The following is a 19,129-nucleotide window of genomic DNA, read 5'->3' on the forward strand; positions in this document are numbered from 1 at the left end:
ACCATATGTGAAATTATTGGTTGTACCCTGATAGTCTCTGCCAGGGTGGGGTCGACACACACAGGAAGTGAGTGTTATAATGAGAAAATGTGCGATACAATAAATGCAAATATGAAGAAGTTTGTAGAAATAAGGGTCCAGATAAAAGATGAACCTTTAATTAGGTTAACATCTTCACTATCCTGTTTTTGTAAATATTAGTGTTTGACTTCAGTGTTTGATGTGCAAATATAACGTCAAAGCTGTATGTTCAAGCCTTTCTAAATGTTTTTTCTTATCTCTGCTCAGGGTTTTTAATGATAAACTGATTAATGAACTAATTTAACTGATTATTTCTTGCTCTTAAAATATAACAAGTGATAAATTCAACCTTTTTTTATGTGTTTGCTTACGTTTTCTGTTTGAAGTTGTGTTGAACCACTTTTTAAGGAACGATACAGGATGTGAACACAATGAACACATCAGAAGAAAGACTTTGAGTAAATATACTGTAATACTTAAAGCAATGCTGCACAGGGGAGGGTCATATTCAGTTAAATACCAATAAGCAGCATCTGTCAACCCTGCACTGTATGGTCCTTATGTCCTTTTGGTCAGTGCTGTTTGTGTTTGGTATTTGATAACATGATTTTAGAGACCTGACATTGGCTGCTACTGAGCTCTGTTAGCTAGACTTTTATTTTGAAAACTGGTGCATCAACACCTGCATTAAACTCTTCCTTCATTCATCCAGTTTTTCCTTTTCTTTCCTGCTGCCCATTTATACAATCGTTCAAAGCTCCTTAATTAAAAGCTGTTCCAGTTTTTAAAACTATAAATAATGTGTGCAAATACAACTCATACAGAGCATTACATTATTATAGCAGTCTCTAGTGTGGTGTGTATTTCTTTGTACTAGTCCGCCACCTAGTGGGAGCTCTTAACGTACATACACAGAATAAAGCATAAATAAATAGGACAGCAAGCTCCACAAAGTAAACATAAACTACTATGTACATATATATATATATATATATATGTAACATTCATATGTGAAATGTTGCTGAGTACAAAGGGGGATGTGCCAGTATATACAGTAAAGTGTGTTTTTAGTGATGATATTTACATGTTTTAAATGTCAACAATGAGAATAAGTAACTAGCATGTATATTAGACGTTTATTGTGCAGGGTTCGTTCCTGACTGTGTCTGGAGGTAGCTGTGATGGCCTGTGGATGGAAACTGTAGAGATTACTGTCATATTACTGGAGATCTTTACAAAAAAACATCTTAAAAAACTTTAAAAATATCTATTTTAAATTGTTTTGGGCGGGTAACATTAATATTTACTGAAGGACACAGTTATCATCCTTTAACCACAGGCTTATAATCATTTATTAATCCTCCACAAATGTGATTATAACATGTTTCTTTAAAACCAAACTGGTTACTTTTTGTTTAACTTTTGTTGAGAATCACTGATAAAAGTTCTGCAGTGTTTGTTTAAAATAACATTTTAGGGTTTATTGTCTATAATCACAGATCTGTTCCAGATGGATCCTGACAACATTTATATTGTTTCCCAGCTGATGAAATAAAGTAGGAGCTGGAAGAGTGTTGTGTTTCTAAACTTGCATGCGCTCATACTTTAACATTATGTTCTTTATAGCAGCATATACATCAACATATACATATACAACATATGTTGATTTTGACCCTGGTGGTCCGCCTCGTTTCATTGAATTCAATGGGAATCCGACCTGGTGTCAAGAATAACTGTATAGAAAGATACATCTACTTGTATTTAAGCGTTTTTGAAGTTGAGTTTTACTACTTTTACTTAATCTGAACACTTCTTCCACCACTGACAGACACACTGCAGCTGATATTTGTACAATAATATGAAGTTACAGAAAACCGAAGCTCTTAAACCTCCTCAGATGTGTCTTAGTGAAGTACAAAGTACACAATGAAATGAGAAGAGAGAAACAAATATCTTAAATCCTTTAATAGTTGCAGTGATAATTATAAATAGGTACCATAGCACACACACACATATCATTATATACACGAAGTTGTATCAGTCTAGTGTATAAAGCTTTCAGACTATTATTAATGCAAACATTGGCACAAGTCAATTATCTGAGTATTTTCAGCACAACTACATCTACGTGTATTCAAAAAGTTGGCAGCGCCCCCGAGAGGCTGTGGCGAACATGATCGTAACAAGTTCATCTTGAAAAAGAAAGTATACAGTACACAGGAAATGACACCATGTGAGATCATTACGTGACATTCAGAGAGAAAGAGAGAAGTCGAAAGCCTGAGAAAATTGGATTTCCACAAAACAAACACACAAACTTTGGTTGTTGACAAAATGCACCAACAGGTCCAGTTTAGTTACACTGCCGACGACAGTATCAAAACAAATCGGGGATAAGAGATTTTTCTTTTTCTTTAAATAACCTGTTTCCAAAATCCAGTCAAGTACAAATGTAGAAATATATGTACAGAAAAAACACAAGAAACTTGTATTCATAAGGCAGAAGAGCTTTTCTGGGGTTGTAAATATTGAAATTAAACAAACCCGAGAGACAAAACTCAGGTTTTTTTTTTTTTTTAACATCAAAACACCTTAAATGTGTTTTTTTTTTTTTACCACTGTAACACATCTAGTGCACATACAGTAAACCTTTAAACCATATCACCTGTGTTTGTAAAAAAAGGCTTTAATGTTACAGTGTTGAGTGTAAACTGTGCGTGCTGCAAGAAACCCATGAATAAATCTAAAAACAACAGGGATACTGGCAGTTTTTAACCATTATATAGTTCCTTATTTTGTCTTCTTTTACTGACTGTGACTGTAGTAACATTTACACCAGTGTGCAGTAAAGGCAGCACATCAACAGCTGCAGCTATCATCAGCTTTACAATCAAATACTTTAGCTTGTAAGTGGAAACGGACTTGAACTTAACGTCACAGTTATTCTCTGAGTCTGTACTCTAGTCTTTAGTTGATTGATACGGACGGTCTGGTTGATTACAATGTTAGCGTATTCTTCAGATACGAATGAAAAACGCAGCGGAAACACGGCCAGTGTAGACCAAAAGCTAGCAGAGGAAGGTACAACGAAAAGAATAAATTAATCACAAAAAATAGATCCTGAAGAAATTGTGCCTATTTTTCTATTGCGGTGTATTTGGGCTATATTAGGTAAAACATTTAATTAAATACGGAGCTGGGGAAGGGGTTAGTTCATAGATTTCAGAGATTAAAGTCATAAATTTACAAGAAAGAAGCTTGAATATTCTCTGAGATTCACAGTCACAAATCTGTAGGAAAAATTGTGGAGAATATTCAAGTTTTTTTAAATAAATTTCCCACTTTAATCACAAGAATATTTTGTTTTCTTGTAAACCTAAAGACTTTTATTTAGTCTCTGAATATTACCTCCCTCCAACAACCCAGTGATTTATATTTTCTTTTACCTACATGGCCCTAATACGCCGTCATAGTTGTCTTCTCAGAGATAATTACATTATATCCCAAGCATGTCAGAAGCTATATTTCACACCCTTGATAAAAGACATTTGCTTCTTTTAACTCTGATGATGATGAGTGATGTGTTTGTGCATATAATGAAGAGAGACTATAAATATTCATGCTTTATACCTCACGACTTACACAAATCCTACAGGCTAATCCTTCAGGCAGTGATGCATTAGAGCGCTTCCTCCATCTCAGCACCTTCACAAAATGTCATTCATTCTTAACAATACAGAGTTCCCAGTAAATTTTCCATTTTTTAGGTTAATATTTGTAATTTTTCACTGTTATGAATTTGTGTTTTATTGAAATTGAGGGTGTTTTTTTTTTGAGGGGATTTATGTTGCGTAAATTAATTAGTGGTGAAATTATATATTTTGCACTATGAAAAAGGGACAACATGGATTAACTGTTCATTAACCGACTGCTTTAAGCTCATAAATCCATTCTGATGAAAAAGCTGACTGACTGAATGATAGTTGTTGCCATCTGTTGTATCAAATGTAACTTGCTCGTAACTTGGATTTGTTATTGTGAATGAACGTCACAGATTATCACCAAATTCTCCCAAAATTAAGAGTCAATTATCACCATTATATATTAATGATTATGCCTAAAACTTGGGAAAGATAGTTCATTCGATTCCCAATGCTGTATGGAGACAGCAGTTCATTCGAGCCTTGCAGCTCCACGGTGCTGTAACCTCTTATTGTACACCAGACAACTCTACTATTCTTAGGTTTGTACTAGTGAGGCAGAAAATGTAACATTTGCCCTGAGGATGGTGCAAGAGAGGTCGCGTTATCTAAATCAAAAGGTCTATTCTCTGCGAAGGCAAGCTGTACTGCTGTGCTTTGAGCTGAACGCTACATGCTAATGTTTAACATGGAACATTTAGCATGTAGACCCCTGTTTAGATACGAAGGAGGGGTCGATGAACTCTGATTTGCTCATGGAAATAAAACAATGGAAAATTTACTACAGAAACCAGAGACCAACCAGAGGATGGGGAAGAATTGTTCAGCTTTGTTTTCTGAGCTTGGCGGACGTTACACAGACTTTACATACAGACTGCGCACCTTATGTACACCTCTCAGAGCTCCCGCCGGCAGCGGGGCCCGCGTGGAGGAAACAGGTCCCGGTGGTCCTGGTCTCAGCTCATCTGCTCCACGTAGGCAGACAGCGGAAGTGAAGGAGGCAGAAACTCGTCCTGTTTGTTCACCACTTCGGTCTGACGTGACCCATTGTTGTCGGTGCCTGAGAGTCCAACAAACAGACTTTGATCACTTCTCATGTGACTGAAAAACATTAAGCCGCTTAACCGGGGCTGTGAAAATAGGATTATGTAAACAGAGAATAATCAGTCAATAATCAGTTTAAAAACACTGTTTAAATGTGCTATATTATTATTATTATGTACAATAACTCTTTTTTGAGGCATTTTTATATCTTTATGAGATGGAAATCCCTGACTAGTCTGATATATGAGTCCAGTCTAAATTGTCTTTCCACTCACTTGCGGAGACGAGGTCCATATACTGGCAGACGGCGTGAAGCAGCAGTCTCTCGAAGCTGATTCACACACACAAACAACAGAGGGATTATTTTACACTCCTTCACTCCTCGCCGTCCTCCAACCACTTACAGAAACCAGTCAACTCGATCCGAACAGAGTATTATTCCTGGAGTGAACTAGTTTCCCAGCATAGATCAATAAAGTCAGTGTTTAATGCCAATTATTTGACTTTTTTTTTTTTTTTTACATCTTGTTGTTGTTTGTTGTATTTCCTGTTGCTGCAACATCTTCACTTCTTTTATGTGGATCATATAGGTTTCCTGTGATCTATTATATAATATAATAAAATATAATATGCAGGTTGAAAGCTCTGGCTGATGGATCCTAATTATGTTTCCCTACCTGGAAAAGAGGAGATAAAAGTGTATTAACACAGCATAAAGGGGCTGTATTGGTGGGGCTGTTCCAGGCACCAGTGAGACATGAAATATGACCCAGGAAGCTCAGTCTGAGTAACACGTCCGTGAGTTTAATATCAGACGCCAAAACACAGCAGAGCGGTTTATAATTCTACGAGACCTTCGTCACGATTATGTGTTGTGACGAAACCTGAGCCTCGTGAAACCCTCGATGTATCACCCGACAGGCCTCATTGAAATACACGAGAGGGCTGAGAGTGAGCATGTGGACTAAAACGTCCTCTGTTATGTTACTGTCGGAATAAGATATAAAGATGTATATATAAAAGCAAAAACTAAATCAACTGAGAGCCTAAAAGCAAAAACAATTAACATTACGTAAATTTATAACAGCTGAAAAATGGCAGCATCTTATCAATTTAAATCATTTAAATTAAGCACTGGAAGTCTATAAACATAAAGGGTGCAGGCTTTACAAAGTTACATTTAAGTTGTTTCACAATCACACTGGTGAAGGTATGAAAGTATGATGAAAAACCAGTAGGGACAATGTGGCCTAATATTTCTGTACATCCCATATTGTTGTATAACAATAATTCCTAATGATATAGTTAATAAACATTTTAAATAAACATTACTGCCAGTGGGAATATATTTAAAACTTTTGTATATGAATTGTACAAATTGAAAATACTTTTTTTTATTTTTTCTGAATGCTTTTTAAGACTTTATAGAATAGAAGTATTTTTACCTGCTGGCGAGGTTGGTTGTGTAAACTGAGTGCGGCTGAGTATTGAAGAAGCTCAGGAGGTTTTTCTCAAGTATTTCCAGAGTTCCCTGTGACGAGAAAACAACTTAGTGGGTGGAAGCAAGAGAGGGAGAAAGGTAAGAGGTTAAATCTCCACAACAATCAAATGAGTTTAGCAAAATACGAACTTCTGCAAGCTTCCTTGTTGAGTCAGGATTCTTTCACTTCCCTCACATCCCTGCATGTAGTCTTAACGCATTATAATAACAATTAGGAGCTAATGTATTTCCTAAACTTACATTTTTCTAAGGCTTCAGTCAGATTACAGGAGGCTCAAGATGATTTGTCAGTGATACTCAGAGGGTCGTCCAGGGCTTTGTGATTAATGGGTAAAGGGTAATGGTGACTAAGAGACAACAAGCTGGTGTGTTTGATGCACAGCAGAGACGAACAAGAATATAAAGAAAACGTGGCAAAAATGAGCTTAACATATCTTCCAACAGTTATCATATCACCATATAGACAGAAGACAAAAACTTAAGGCTAACTTAAGCTTGAAGCTGCACTATGTATGTGAATCCTACCATGCATATACTGTAAATCCCATCCAACCGACAAGAAGAAGAAGAGCTGACACTCACCATGGGGATTTGTTTGCGTCTGAGAGTCGCTCGCAGCCTGCGATCGATTCTCTGGTAGCAGACCTGAGCGCTGAAGGCAAGATTTACTGTGAAGAGACGAGCGAGTCAGCCAAACAGCCGCCCCTGAAAAACATCCAGGCTGCACAACAAACACACAAACTGAGACGCTCACCATTCCTCTCGTCTTTGAGGACCCGGGTGGGGCTTTTCTTCTTGGCCCCCTCCTGCTCCAGCAGAGACAACAGCTTCTCCTGCTCCTCGCCGGAGCAATTCATGAAGTCATTCCATGGCTAAGATACCCAGAGAACGAGGGATGAGGTCAATACTCGTTTTATCCTGAGCTTTTACATTTGATCCCAGACTTTAAATCTCTGGGTTTTGTAGGGAGTTAAAAAGATAAAACTCAATTGTCTTAAAAGAAAAATCCAAAAGCACGAAAGACTTAATGCAGAAGGCAGAACGTTTATAACTCCAGTCAAACTTCATCATATGTCTGCTGATATTCCAGATGATTGTTCATAATGTTTGAATGAGAAAGGTATTCTGTTGCATTGTCTATGGGAATGTCTAAAGATCCAAACTTTGTAAAGGTTGTTTTATACCAAAGTCCACTTCCAAACTCTGTGTGCTTGGAATAATCCCTGAGGACTTTATACAAACATCGAAAAAGGACTAAACTATTGGACTTCTTCCAGCCAGAAGGGCCATTTCACTATGTTGGAAGAGCATGGCTGCTTTGAAGACTGTTGAGCTGTGGGAGCCTCACATGGATATAATTAAAGACATGAACTTAAGCGTTTCCTGAAAATACAGTGTTAACATGCAAATGAGGGGAAAGATGGTTTTATTGGTATACTATCTGCTTTTAATGCAAGCTGTGTCTGACTGTAAAGTATGTGTAGTGTCCAAACGAGTAAACAACAATAAACATACTTGTGGGAAAGAAATCAATGAGCAAGGCGGCCGAGTTGAAGCACAGCTAGAAGTTAACGTACCTCTATGTAGTTTCCGTTGGTGCAGGCCTCAGTGAAGATGGACGGGATGGCCGGGTTACTGCAAACTTCCAGATCATCTTTGGAGCACTCGTCTCTCTCAAGAAGATTAGCCAGAAAGCGCGCTGATTTTCAGAGAAGACACATAAAAAAGGACAGCGGGATGTTAAATGTGTTCATTCTTGAGATAAAAAAAAACATTCTTTTGTAGCATTTCTGTAGCGACAGCGACTCAATGCAAAAGGCACCGTGTGCCATTTCAATGCAAAAATAAACATGTGCAGTGGAGAGCTGCACGCGGACTTAAAGGCTCGTCCGGCATTGTTCATCTGCAGTGGATGACAACATCTTTTTAATCTGATCATGTGAAATGAGAGCTTACTGTTCTCCTGTCGGCGGAGGCTCTTCTTGCCTTTGGCTCGGGGAGTGAGGTCAGAGTTGCGGATGGCTTGATTGATATAAAACTGCTTCTTTTTGGTCGGAGACACTCGCTTGGCGGGAGAGCTGGGCAGGGAGGTGCATTTACGCTCCTCTATCAGGCTGGGAAGACGAAGTGCAAGATGTCAATTTAGCCAGTTTAGTCACACAAATCCTGGAGGGGGGGGGCGGGGTACAAACTCCTCAGATCTTATTAATTTATTGTATGTTGAAGGGATGAAGATCATTTGTACACACTTTCTCAAGCTGCTGCCTACACTTCTTCAGTCCGTGATTACTGTAACCAGTGAGAGCAGCGTGAGAGAGCACGCTTTTCTCAGTACACAGGATATGAAACGTATTTTGTGACCTAATTTCCATCAACTTCAATGACCTTGCATTGTTCTGGCTGAGACCGGTCTGTGCTGTGGCTGCTCTTTGTACTTGAACATTTTCTTGAGCATGCAGAAGACCTTTTAGAGGCTGCGATGGAGCAATGCTGCAGGCAGGAAGTGGAAACAATAGCTGACTGCATTACTGCACAAGAGAAGATTTACTTTATTAACCCCTAATGGGGAAATTGTCCAAAATACAATGCAAATATGGAGAAACGGGAGCAGTTAGGGGTTCAGTGCCGAGAATGAGAACTGGCTCCAGCTACCAGTCCACACTCCTTACTGTGGTCTGTGCTGGGCTTGAACCACCGACCCTCCAATCCCCCCGCAGAACATGCAGTGTATCCTTACACCATAATCTCATTCGGCACGCTATCCAAGAAAAGAAAAAGACACCAAACAGGTGAAGTTGCCCTGAAAGGTGAAGCTGATCACGAGCTTTTAAAACAGCTATTCAGGGCTTTAAAGTAAATCGTTTTCCCTTTTATCTCTGCGGTATGTTTGAACGTTTGAGAGCTGGGAGGAGCATCCTGCAGGAGCTGCAGATGTAGGTCAGTGGGTGTTGTTGTGAAGACCCGCCTCTGCTGGGTTCTTCTGCCTCCGAGTTCCCAACTCGCTCAGCTGAGGCCATTTTTAGCTCGAGTCCTGCAGGTTGACGGCAACACTGCAGCAACATAATATGATGTAATGTATCTGCCTGGGTTAGTTAGCGTTCATAACTTCACTCTGATGTGTAAACCAGGCAGTGGCATACGTACAGATTTTACAACGATAAGCTGTAGCTTCGTCTTTATGTGTTGAAAAGAAATCACTACATAATCTGAGTAAGATTTGTAGCAGGAAGGCGTAATTTGTTGGTAGAAACTTCCTGATCAACCATCCCTTTAAATTATAGTCTATGTCAGCGGTTTCCAACCCGGGGGTCTACCAAAGCTTCACAGCAGGTTGTGAATCCGTCTTGATTTTAATCGCAATAATTCCTTTATTTCTGTGAAGAAAATTACATGAAACTGTTATTTTCTTATATTATTATTTAGGATATAAACACAATAAGGTCACGGTGAAGACCTGAACACACACTGTATTCACTGTATGTCTGATAAACAACATGGCCCTTCATTAGAAAAGTTCAAACAACCAAAAAACTAATAAACAATGAGAAGAAAACCCAAAATCTGTCGAGAAGGAAGCTGATTAAAGGTAAATCTACATACTATGTTTTATATATTTTCTGCCAATAGCTCCTCCTAAATGTTACACACTGGACCTTTAAGTATGTGTGATTGTTAATAAATCTAAAAAGACACAAAAAACACAGATAACAGAATAAAACTCTGATTAAAATGCATCCAAATCTCTGGTTTTACACAAACTTCCTGCAGTTATTGTTCATTATTTGGGTGCACTGCATAGTTTATCAGTTGTTATGCACTGTAACAGTCATGCATTGAATATAATATGATCATCAGTGATAGAAAAGAGAGTAAAATGTTGAGAACCTGCACATCCAGGTCAGCTAGTTAGCTACCAGCAGCTAAAAGGCTAACAGAAAATATAACTTCACATCCTGTTAAAACCTTAATAAAACCATCAAACACACCACCAACCGGGAGCATTGGAGATGTGAGGATTAACAGAGAGAGCTGACACGATTCCAGCTCTTCTAGACAGACTCAGAAGATAAACTTAAGATATTTACATTTGTATTTTATCGTGGCTAACTAGCTTCGCTGACATCGTAATGTTCACACTCACATATAATCCTGTTCTTCTGTGTTATTCGTCAAAACCACCATCTTATTCCAGGAGCAAGGACGGATATAAAGTCACAACTCTGGAGAAAAGTGAACGAATAAAGTTAAAACCGGTGTTTGTTTGACAGATTGTGTTGTAAGAAGCTAACTGGCTCCTGTTGTTGCTGTGAGTTCAAAGAGGGTCAAACATTAAGAGCTCTCACTCCGTCTATTATATATTTATATATATATAGTAAAGCTCTATTACTTCCTTTAGATTGAAAAGGGTTTGTATTAAATAAAGTTTCTTTGGATCATTGGAGTATTATTCTTGTAATTATTTAATCATTCTTTGTAATTATCTATAATTTCTGCAACCAAAATGTGACATAATGTGAAATATGTTTACTTTGTATAGAGGCTCTTATTATCTTATTATATGGATATACCTGTAAACATATAATTATTCTATATATTGTGTTAGATATTGTAATATAAGTGTTATTTCTATTCTTTAACATGTGTAACTGTAACAAACTAATCCCCCCCGATCAATAAAGTATTTCTGATTCTGATTGGCTATATATAGTTGGATATAATGTGTTTTATCTTTTCCAGTAAAATCCAGTAAAATTCATTTCTATAAAATCCTACAGGAAATCTATAAGAAGTCCTATTATTGGAAATCTGTTTTTTAATCTAAAAATCCTATTAGACTTTTTCACCTTTAAATAGAAATAAATGTTTTGTTCTTGTAGGATTTTCACAGTTTTACTGGAAGTTTGTTGGATTTGTTTGATCGCTTTAGGGTGGCAAAACAAGCAAAACACAAAAGAAATGTCATTATTATCACAATATAACCGCTAGAAAACATATTTTATTGCTATCAAATAACAAACTGTTAACAATCTTGAAATTTATATTTCAAACACAAAGCAGTAAAGTTAAAACACTCATGTGTCCCACTAATAATACATGTTTTTTTCTTGACCTGAGTGATGCATCTTTCCATTAGACAATCTCTGGCACTGCTCAAGAAACCAATTCCTGTCATTACCTGCAAAATAAATCCACTGCCACCTCCATCATCTTTATAATCCATCACCTTTGAGTGGTTCAGCTCAAACATTATCCTCCTTTTATAATCTGAGCTCACAATGACTTTTCCCACTCATTAAAGGTTTGTGTGCATGTTACCATAACAGCCAGTTTAATAGTTCCAACCACATAGTCGCCTAATTGTCCTGTGCTTCTCTCACTGCTGCTGTAAGAGAGACAAAGTGAGTTTGTCAGAACACAAAGCTCTTTTTTAAATATCTTAACACGCTGTTTTCTTTTTGAGGGATGTTTGGACAACATCAGAGACGATTCTCAAAAGTGTTTTTGTACAAAATTTGGAATGTGGAAAGAAAAGAAGACAGTAAGACTACAAAAACATGAACCAGACACTTGTCCGATGATCGTGGGCGAGGTAAAGGGCTCAGTACCCAGGATGAGAACTGTGAAGGCAAAGGAGAAGATTGAAGCTACTGCGTCAAACAGGAGAAGTCTCACCACATGTGAGACATCAGGGAACATAATGAGGCTTTGTGTCAACCTAATGCCTGTTTTGGCAGCAGCCAAGGAGCCTGTGGAGGAAGAGGAGGGGAAAGAGGAGGAAAAGAGTAAAAAGGGACCAGAAACCAGCAGCAATAACGACCCATCTGTGGAAGAATGGATCGATCCAAGTGGTTCTGACTCAGGATTAGATTTGGGCGCAGCGTCTGACACCAAACTACCACTAACTCCACGGGTTGTGCTGCCGCCTTTGAACCCTAAACCTGCTCCTGAGTGTCAGAAGTCCAAGAGATGTCTCACACCTCTTCCTCCCATCAGTTCATCAGAGCAAACCGGGACCATCTCTTCAAACTTTACAATAAAAAGCTGCAAAGACGACGAGTTAGTAGCAGAACAAGCACCAGACAGCAGGGCCTGGATGGACAACACCCTGTTCTCTAAACCTGTGAGTGAACTACAAAAAAAACAGTTTAAAGGGCATCGAGGAAGTTAGTTTAGTTTATATTGTACGTTTACTGGCAACCAGGAAGAGATCTGGTCTGGCTCAGCTTTTGTCCTGTAATAGAGGGGAAAGGATTATATCTCAGTCCAACACAAGAGGAAGAACATATCAAACTACATATTCAATATGTTGTAACCTTACAGACGCTCAGAGACATCGAAGGTCTTTACTTCAGTTATTATCTTTAACATCTTTATTATTATCAAATGTTAAAGGATGCAAGTTGTAGCAAAGCCATTAGTCTTTAAAACTAGGTTTAAAATTAAACGTTTGAACAGTAAATACTTCAACAAGCATTACGAAAAGGAAGAATAACTTAACAAACAACAGTTAAAAATAAATAAAACATTTTTATTTATTAAATTAGAATTATTAAGATAATCAGACACCAGTGGTTGAAAGGAAGATTTACTCACGTCCTGTACGGAGTATTTCTATTTTAAGCTACAACTGTACATCATAATGTTACATACTCCACTTGCCATTTCAGAGGAAAATATAGTAGTTTTTACTCCACTGCATTTATTTATTATTATTTATTTTCATTCATATAAAAAATATGATAAACTTATAAAATATAATATATTATTAAATATTAGACCAATGTTTTCCAAACCTTTTTGACTTGTGGCTCTTTTTCATGTTTTAGAGGTCTAGGAGTTGTTACCAAAGAGACATTTCTACTCATTTCATTTCAATAACTGACACTCCCAAATAGGTAAAAAATATCCAATATTTCACCCCAAAAATACAAATTTGTGTCACAGAACTTTGTTTTTTATGCTTTCCTCTTCAATCAATCATCTCATGACCCCTCAGATTTATCTTAGGACCCTCTGAAGGGTCTGATCCGACTACCTGTACTGCAGATAAAGCGACATCTGTAATAATATCATCACTTTTCATACTTTAAGTACATTTTGCTGTTAATATAAGAGCTTTTACTCGTAAGAAGAACATTGTGGTTACTTATCCACCACTATCGAATACTTTACAGCTACAATAAAACACTAACACATTCAAACAGGACGACATTATAGTTATAAAACAATGTACGTATACATTATCTGACTCTCCTCTCTTCTGTTGCAGAGATCTGCTGAGTTTCTTCTTCCTGACATCTCCTTGTGTAGTCTGGACTCTCTGCTGCAGACAGTCACACAGAAACTGGGGAGGAAGAGAACTGATGGTGACGAAGGACCATGGAGACGTTTCACGACTGTCGGTGAACAACGTTTGAGAGGGGAGAGTGTCGGGCAGCAGGTCGACACCAAGATGTACGTTTAGATTTACTGTGCTGTAGTTACAGAATGAAAGGGGAATATAGAAAGTAGATTATCAGGGTTACATCATCAGTTGCAGCTTCATCCTGTGTGTGTGTGTGTGTAAGCCATTTGACACCAGTGTGTTAATGGCGGACCCTGCCACTAACAATAAAGACCATATAGAGAGGAAATAAATAGGGTCAAAAATTGTGTTTGTTCTACAATTAAAATCTTTATTATTATAACTTTAACTAACATTTATTAGTAGTAATGAATAATGAATGAATGAAGAGAAACTAATGTTAGTGTTCTGTGATTGTCTAAATATCATTTCTAACTAAAAAAAACCACTAAGACCTTGTACATCTTAGGCAATAAACGCTTTAAGATATTTAATGTTTAAAATATTAGAGTCCAAAGATATTGATCACATAAAGACTGTTTGTAACCACGTGTAAATTCAAGGCTGCACAATATGATAATGATATAACTTTTATTATTAATGTGACTGTGATGTGATTCAGTGAAAATTATAATTTTTACATCACAAATATTCATTTTCAGTGAAAAAATAAATTAAAGTCATGATGATGTGACATTATTTTGGGGTCTGTAACAAAATAAAACATGTTTTCTTAAATCTGGAGAACAAGAGTTTCAGCCCAGAGAACATCTGCAGCTCTACAGTAGTTAATTATAATGCTGTTTGTCACACGTTTTATCTTCATCAACACCTTTGATTAACTGTGAAGCCCGATATAGATTTAAAAATGTGTTTATCAGAATAACAGCAGCAGATAAATGACTTCAGTGTAAAGAAAACTGTCCTGTTTTTTTCCCTTTTAGCAACGAAGCAACAGAAACATCAGAGCGTAGAAGCAACGTAAACAGACCAAAACCAACGCTCATCCTCACGATGACGAAGAAGAACCTCCAGACTTCCACAACGATGCAGTGAAAACAACAAACTGGACTTACGACACACAGCACAGTGTTTTTAGAAATGATACAGGAAACCATATCGTTTTATTTTCCTTCAGGACGAAACATTCACAACAGACATATACCCGTTTTTTTTGTCTACACTAGCATATTTTCAGTATATAATATATATATACACATCTTATAGTAGATGCACAGATAAATTAATGTTCAAGTAGAACTTTTCAAGCATAATAAAAGTACATTCAGTAATATAGACTTTTATTCCAAAATGAGAAATCCACCATTTAAATGAATGTTTAATGTTATAACGGTTTTCATTTTGGAATTAAACTCTTCTAAACTCTGATACTGTTGTTTGTCTCATGCCTATAGATACTATTACTCTTATGAACACTGCATTACAGTGCAATAACAACCTGCTTTATACATTCAGTCAGCTGTGTCATTTTTTTTATAGAAAAAAAAAAAGAAATACAGAGTTTATGAAAAATAATAAAATAAAAAAATCACCCACCGACCGAAGGCATTGTTGTTGCGTCTGGTGTGTACAGACTGAACACTAATGATTATTCTTTATCTGCTGTAATTGTTTTGATTGAATTTGGACTGTTTGGTGTAATGTAGAAGAATTTGTAACACCTATGTGTCTGGAAGCTTTCAAGAGCTAAAAAACAAAAAACAGGAATTCATCAATTATTATTATTATTATTAAATAACCAAAATGACTAAAGTAAAGTAAATACCAGGCAGAATATGTTTTTCCTCACCATATGTGATACCCTCCGATTGGACAGTTACACTGCTACACAATGACAACACACAAAAAATAAATAACAAAACAAAACAAAAACCTTTTTGACAGATAAAAGACAATAAATTCTTGATTTACAAAACAATAACACTTGTAAAGTTCATCATGAAACATTTAAGAGGTATTTAACAATGAACTCGCAGTAAGAATTCTCTCCACATAAGAGATAATGTACTGTGTTTATAAACGACCCCTCAAATGCTTTTTGATATATAAAATTATCTTAATTACATGTAACACATGTACTCCAGCTACTGTTTGAATGTTTGCAGCATTTTCTTCTTTATTTTTAAAGTGCTTTCTGCAAAATAAAGATTGTGAGGGGTCCAATGATTGAGCCCTGAGGAACGCCACCCCTCATTTTTTACATTAAGCTTTGCATTATATTCTTTCAGGATAGATAAAACATGACTTTGGAGTGATGAGATTGATGCATAAAGAGAAGACACAGTGTAAGATAAAGCTACAGATCTGTTGACGAGGGGAACAAGGCACCAGAGCCGTATTAGGAAGCAATAACTTTTGGTTCTTTCTTCAGATAGATTTACGATTAGAAATTTAGTTTCTCATTTGCCCCTCTGGGAACAAATAAAGGTCTTGAATTATTGAACTTTGATGTCAGTTTCACCATGTTTTTCCACTATCCACTGTTCCATGTTGCATATCGAGGTCGCTGCCAACTGTTGAGCAACATTTGGATGAACCTAATATGAGTAATGAAGAGATTTTGACTGTAGTTGGTCCTTTCAACTTGTGTTGAACTGTTCCATTTCACAGTGTGCTGTCCTGTGTGTGGCGGTCGACCATAAATAGTGCAGAAGGATCTTTACTGGAGCTCTGTGCTTTGTGTTTGGACCTAGTGGATTTACTGGATTCTCCCAGACCTCCACCGCCACTGCTGTTAGACCCACTGCTGCCCCTCCAGCTTGCCCGATTTGTCTCGTCTGCCTGAGGTATTCTGGTCATTGCCGTACTACTGCTTTTTTCTCCGTTAGCTCTGTCATCTTTAGATTTGACCGTGCTTGCTTTTGCCTTTTTTGCTTTACCCTCTTTCAGTTTGCGGTCAGATGTTTTCCCCTGCTGCTGTGGAGGCTTGTTTGGCTGAGGGGGTGTGACTGGCGGCTGCGGTTGGATGGCGGGAGGGTTAATCCTGGTGGTCAGTGCAGTCAGGTTGGTCTGTGATGTTCTGTCGGTGACCACTGCTGTGAGGCAGTCGTCGTCGTCAGTCTGCTCCTTGGCAAAGTTGACAAACACCTACAAAAAGGAACTGGCTTTAGTGTCACATTAATTTATTCTTTAATAGAGGTACTGCACACTTAAACATGTTGAGCTATAAACTGATTATATGATGAAACAAATCAAATCTGGTGTTAATATTGACATTCTTACCAAATGTATAGATATATATATAGTCGACTGTTTGTGACTCAGTTATATATTATAATATAATATATTATATATTAATATATAATATATATTTCATGATTTGGCCACAAAAATGTCCCCTAGCAGCCGATTGGTGCCAAATTTTGCACAGACCCTCTATGGGGAATGTAAAACTCCTGCCTAGTGTTTTCTGTTATTCGTGCAGACCAATGTGGAGATATGACATCACTTCCTGTTTGGACTGCTACCTACAGGAAGTTGTTCCTTCATAACTTGTGCATTTTTTGGCTTAAATATATTCTTTCATTTTTAATTATTATATGAAATAATGTGAGTGAGGATATATATATTTGGGTAGGTTAGTGTGATGTCGTGGGATTATTAATACTTTGTTATTTTTCTCTCAGCTTTACTTAGTAACCACTGATTCAATGTTTGAATGTCAAGAGGATACCTGTATAACATACTTATATATTTATCACCGTTATACCGAACAACTAATTCACTGTTAACTGTACAAGAACCAATAGTTGAGACTAAAGCTACAAACAACAGTTACTACTACTACTACTACTACAGTATGTCACAGAAATCTGCGGTTGGAAACAAAACAAATCTCATGAGACTACCGAGCACTTCATATTTGTTAAACATTTATACTTCTCTTTCCTCCCCTTTAAAGACTAGCCAGAGAGTAAAGTCTGCAGATACAGGAGCGGTTTGAATGCTTTCACCCCAGTTTCCTCATCGTCCTCACCTGGTCCAAAGTGGTCTGTGAAACAGAGAAGTCGATGATGCCCAGCTCCTCATGGTTGTTTGCCAGCACTTCGAAGACCCGAGCCAGGCAGCAGGCGTGTGAGGGAAGCTGGTACTGCAGCACGTTCTGGTGGCGCTCCTTCAGCTCCACGCTGGGAAAAGAGCTCTTCATATAGGTGCTGATGGGGCACGAGTCCAGGCTGGATTTACTGTCCACCAGACGGAGGACGATGGTGTAACCATCACCAAACCTGGAAGATGAAGAACGGAAAGAGACGATACACGATGTCACATCAGAGAAGTTTATTGGGATTTATTATGTGCAGCTCTAAAAAAAAAAAAAACATGACGCAGTTCTACAAGATCAATACCACAGGATTTACTGCACAGGTACATACAGCAGATCTACAGCCTGTGTACACAGGAGATTATATCCACAACCTTAATTCATACAGCTGCACAGTGATACTGTGATTAATGTAGGTACTATTACCTTTAAATTACCTCACTGCATCAGTTTTATGTAAAAATAAATCAGTGTCTAAGTTTAAAAGCCAGTCAGCCTCTTGATATGTGTTCATCCTCCATTTTGTTCTTTATTCACTGTAGACAATGCCTTAAACTATGAGCAGCTTACACTCACAGGACTCTTTAACCAGTTCAATATGGGAATCATTGTATCATTCTGTGTATTAATTAATATAGTTTCAATGGTTATTGAGAAACTCTGTTGAGATAAACATAAACACAACCTTGAAAACTCTCTTTGATGATTTCCCAAATTAATAACCTTTCAGATATCTGACCTCTGACCTCTGTTTTTCAGTCGTCTTGTGACTGTAAACCTCATCAAGTGACTCAGTCAGTTGTGTTAGTGAGACAGTGAATTCCCCACGAATATCAGCACACAGAGGGTTTTTCACAGATCTCTGTGGGGGTAATTCATTTTGAATTTAGGAAGCACACTTTGGTTTTAAAAAGCTCAGCGTTAATTTAGTAACTGAATACTGAGGAGGGGTAAAGCTACTGACATATAGATTGTGTTTAACTTGTATTGTTGAGGTTAGACAGAATATGTAAAACCCAGGGTTCCCACTCTTTTTAATGTCAGGTCATATAAGCTGTGGTTTCAAGCAAACTGACTACATTAATGTGGTCACAGCAGCTAGAAAGTTAAAGTGTTCATTGGATGTACAATTAACATCCCTGTACATGTATTTATCAACCACAGCAACAAGAAGTTTAATCATTAATAGTCTGTATGCAATGGAGATTTAAGAATTTTGCTCGCAGGTCTGGAAGAAATAGAGTCAATGTCGAAAAAATGACTGCAAATCAGTTCCTCTTTGCATCTGGTGAACCTGCTTTAAGGTGTTTGTTTATCCCACAGTCGTGTTTAAAACTAAAAACGCACTTAGGCTTACGTATCTGAGTAAGGGGATAAAATACTAAAAAAACGGGTCATTTTTGGTCATTGATCATTTTAATTAATTTCCAGGTGTTTTCATGACTGGAAAACTA

At 37.4% G+C, this 19,129-nt stretch overlaps 2 protein-coding genes across 2 annotated transcripts in view; both read right to left on the reverse strand.

The window, feature by feature from the left end:
• Positions 1-1,971: 1,971 nt before the first annotated feature.
• On the reverse strand, positions 1,972-10,598 carry r3hdm4 (R3H domain containing 4). The gene is made up of 8 exons (XM_035653175.1): positions 10,409-10,598; positions 8,224-8,381; positions 7,845-7,966; positions 7,022-7,139; positions 6,850-6,935; positions 6,212-6,297; positions 5,042-5,097; positions 1,972-4,782 (listed from the first exon to the last, which is right to left on the reverse strand). Exons 1-8 carry the CDS (start codon positions 10,447-10,449, stop codon positions 4,679-4,681), a joined length of 771 nt encoding a protein of 256 aa, XP_035509068.1. The 5' UTR covers positions 10,450-10,598; the 3' UTR covers positions 1,972-4,678.
• A 4,104-nt stretch (positions 10,599-14,702) lies between these two features.
• The window catches only part of zgc:172302 (phospholipid-transporting ATPase ABCA1), a 30,353-nt gene continuing 25,926 nt past the window's right edge, over positions 14,703-19,129 (reverse strand). The window contains exons 48-49 of the mRNA XM_035653775.1: positions 17,610-17,898; positions 14,703-16,720 (exon numbers count right to left, since the gene is read on the reverse strand). Of these exons, the coding sequence (XP_035509668.1) occupies positions 16,238-16,720; positions 17,610-17,898 (772 nt within the window). The 3' untranslated portion in view covers positions 14,703-16,237. The remainder of the gene's footprint in view (positions 16,721-17,609; positions 17,899-19,129) is intronic.

This window comes from Morone saxatilis, unplaced genomic scaffold (assembly GCF_004916995.1).
Source record: "Morone saxatilis isolate NCDOM2014 unplaced genomic scaffold, NCSU_SB_2.0 Contig12, whole genome shotgun sequence".
Taxonomy (NCBI): domain Eukaryota; kingdom Metazoa; phylum Chordata; class Actinopteri; family Moronidae; genus Morone; species Morone saxatilis.

Bases quoted from the DNA above. Each gene is read 5' to 3' on its own strand.
- r3hdm4 (XM_035653175.1), bottom strand. From the start codon at position 10,449: ATGGTGGTTTTGACGAATAACACAGAAGAACAGGATTATAT. The intron at 8,382-10,408 runs GTGAGTGTGAAC...TCGTCTTCCCAG, and splicing joins ACAGAAGAACAGGATTATAT to CCTGATAGAGGAGCGTAAAT. The intron at 7,140-7,844 runs GTACGTTAACTT...TGGGTATCTTAG, and splicing joins CCAACGGAAACTACATAGAG to CCATGGAATGACTTCATGAA.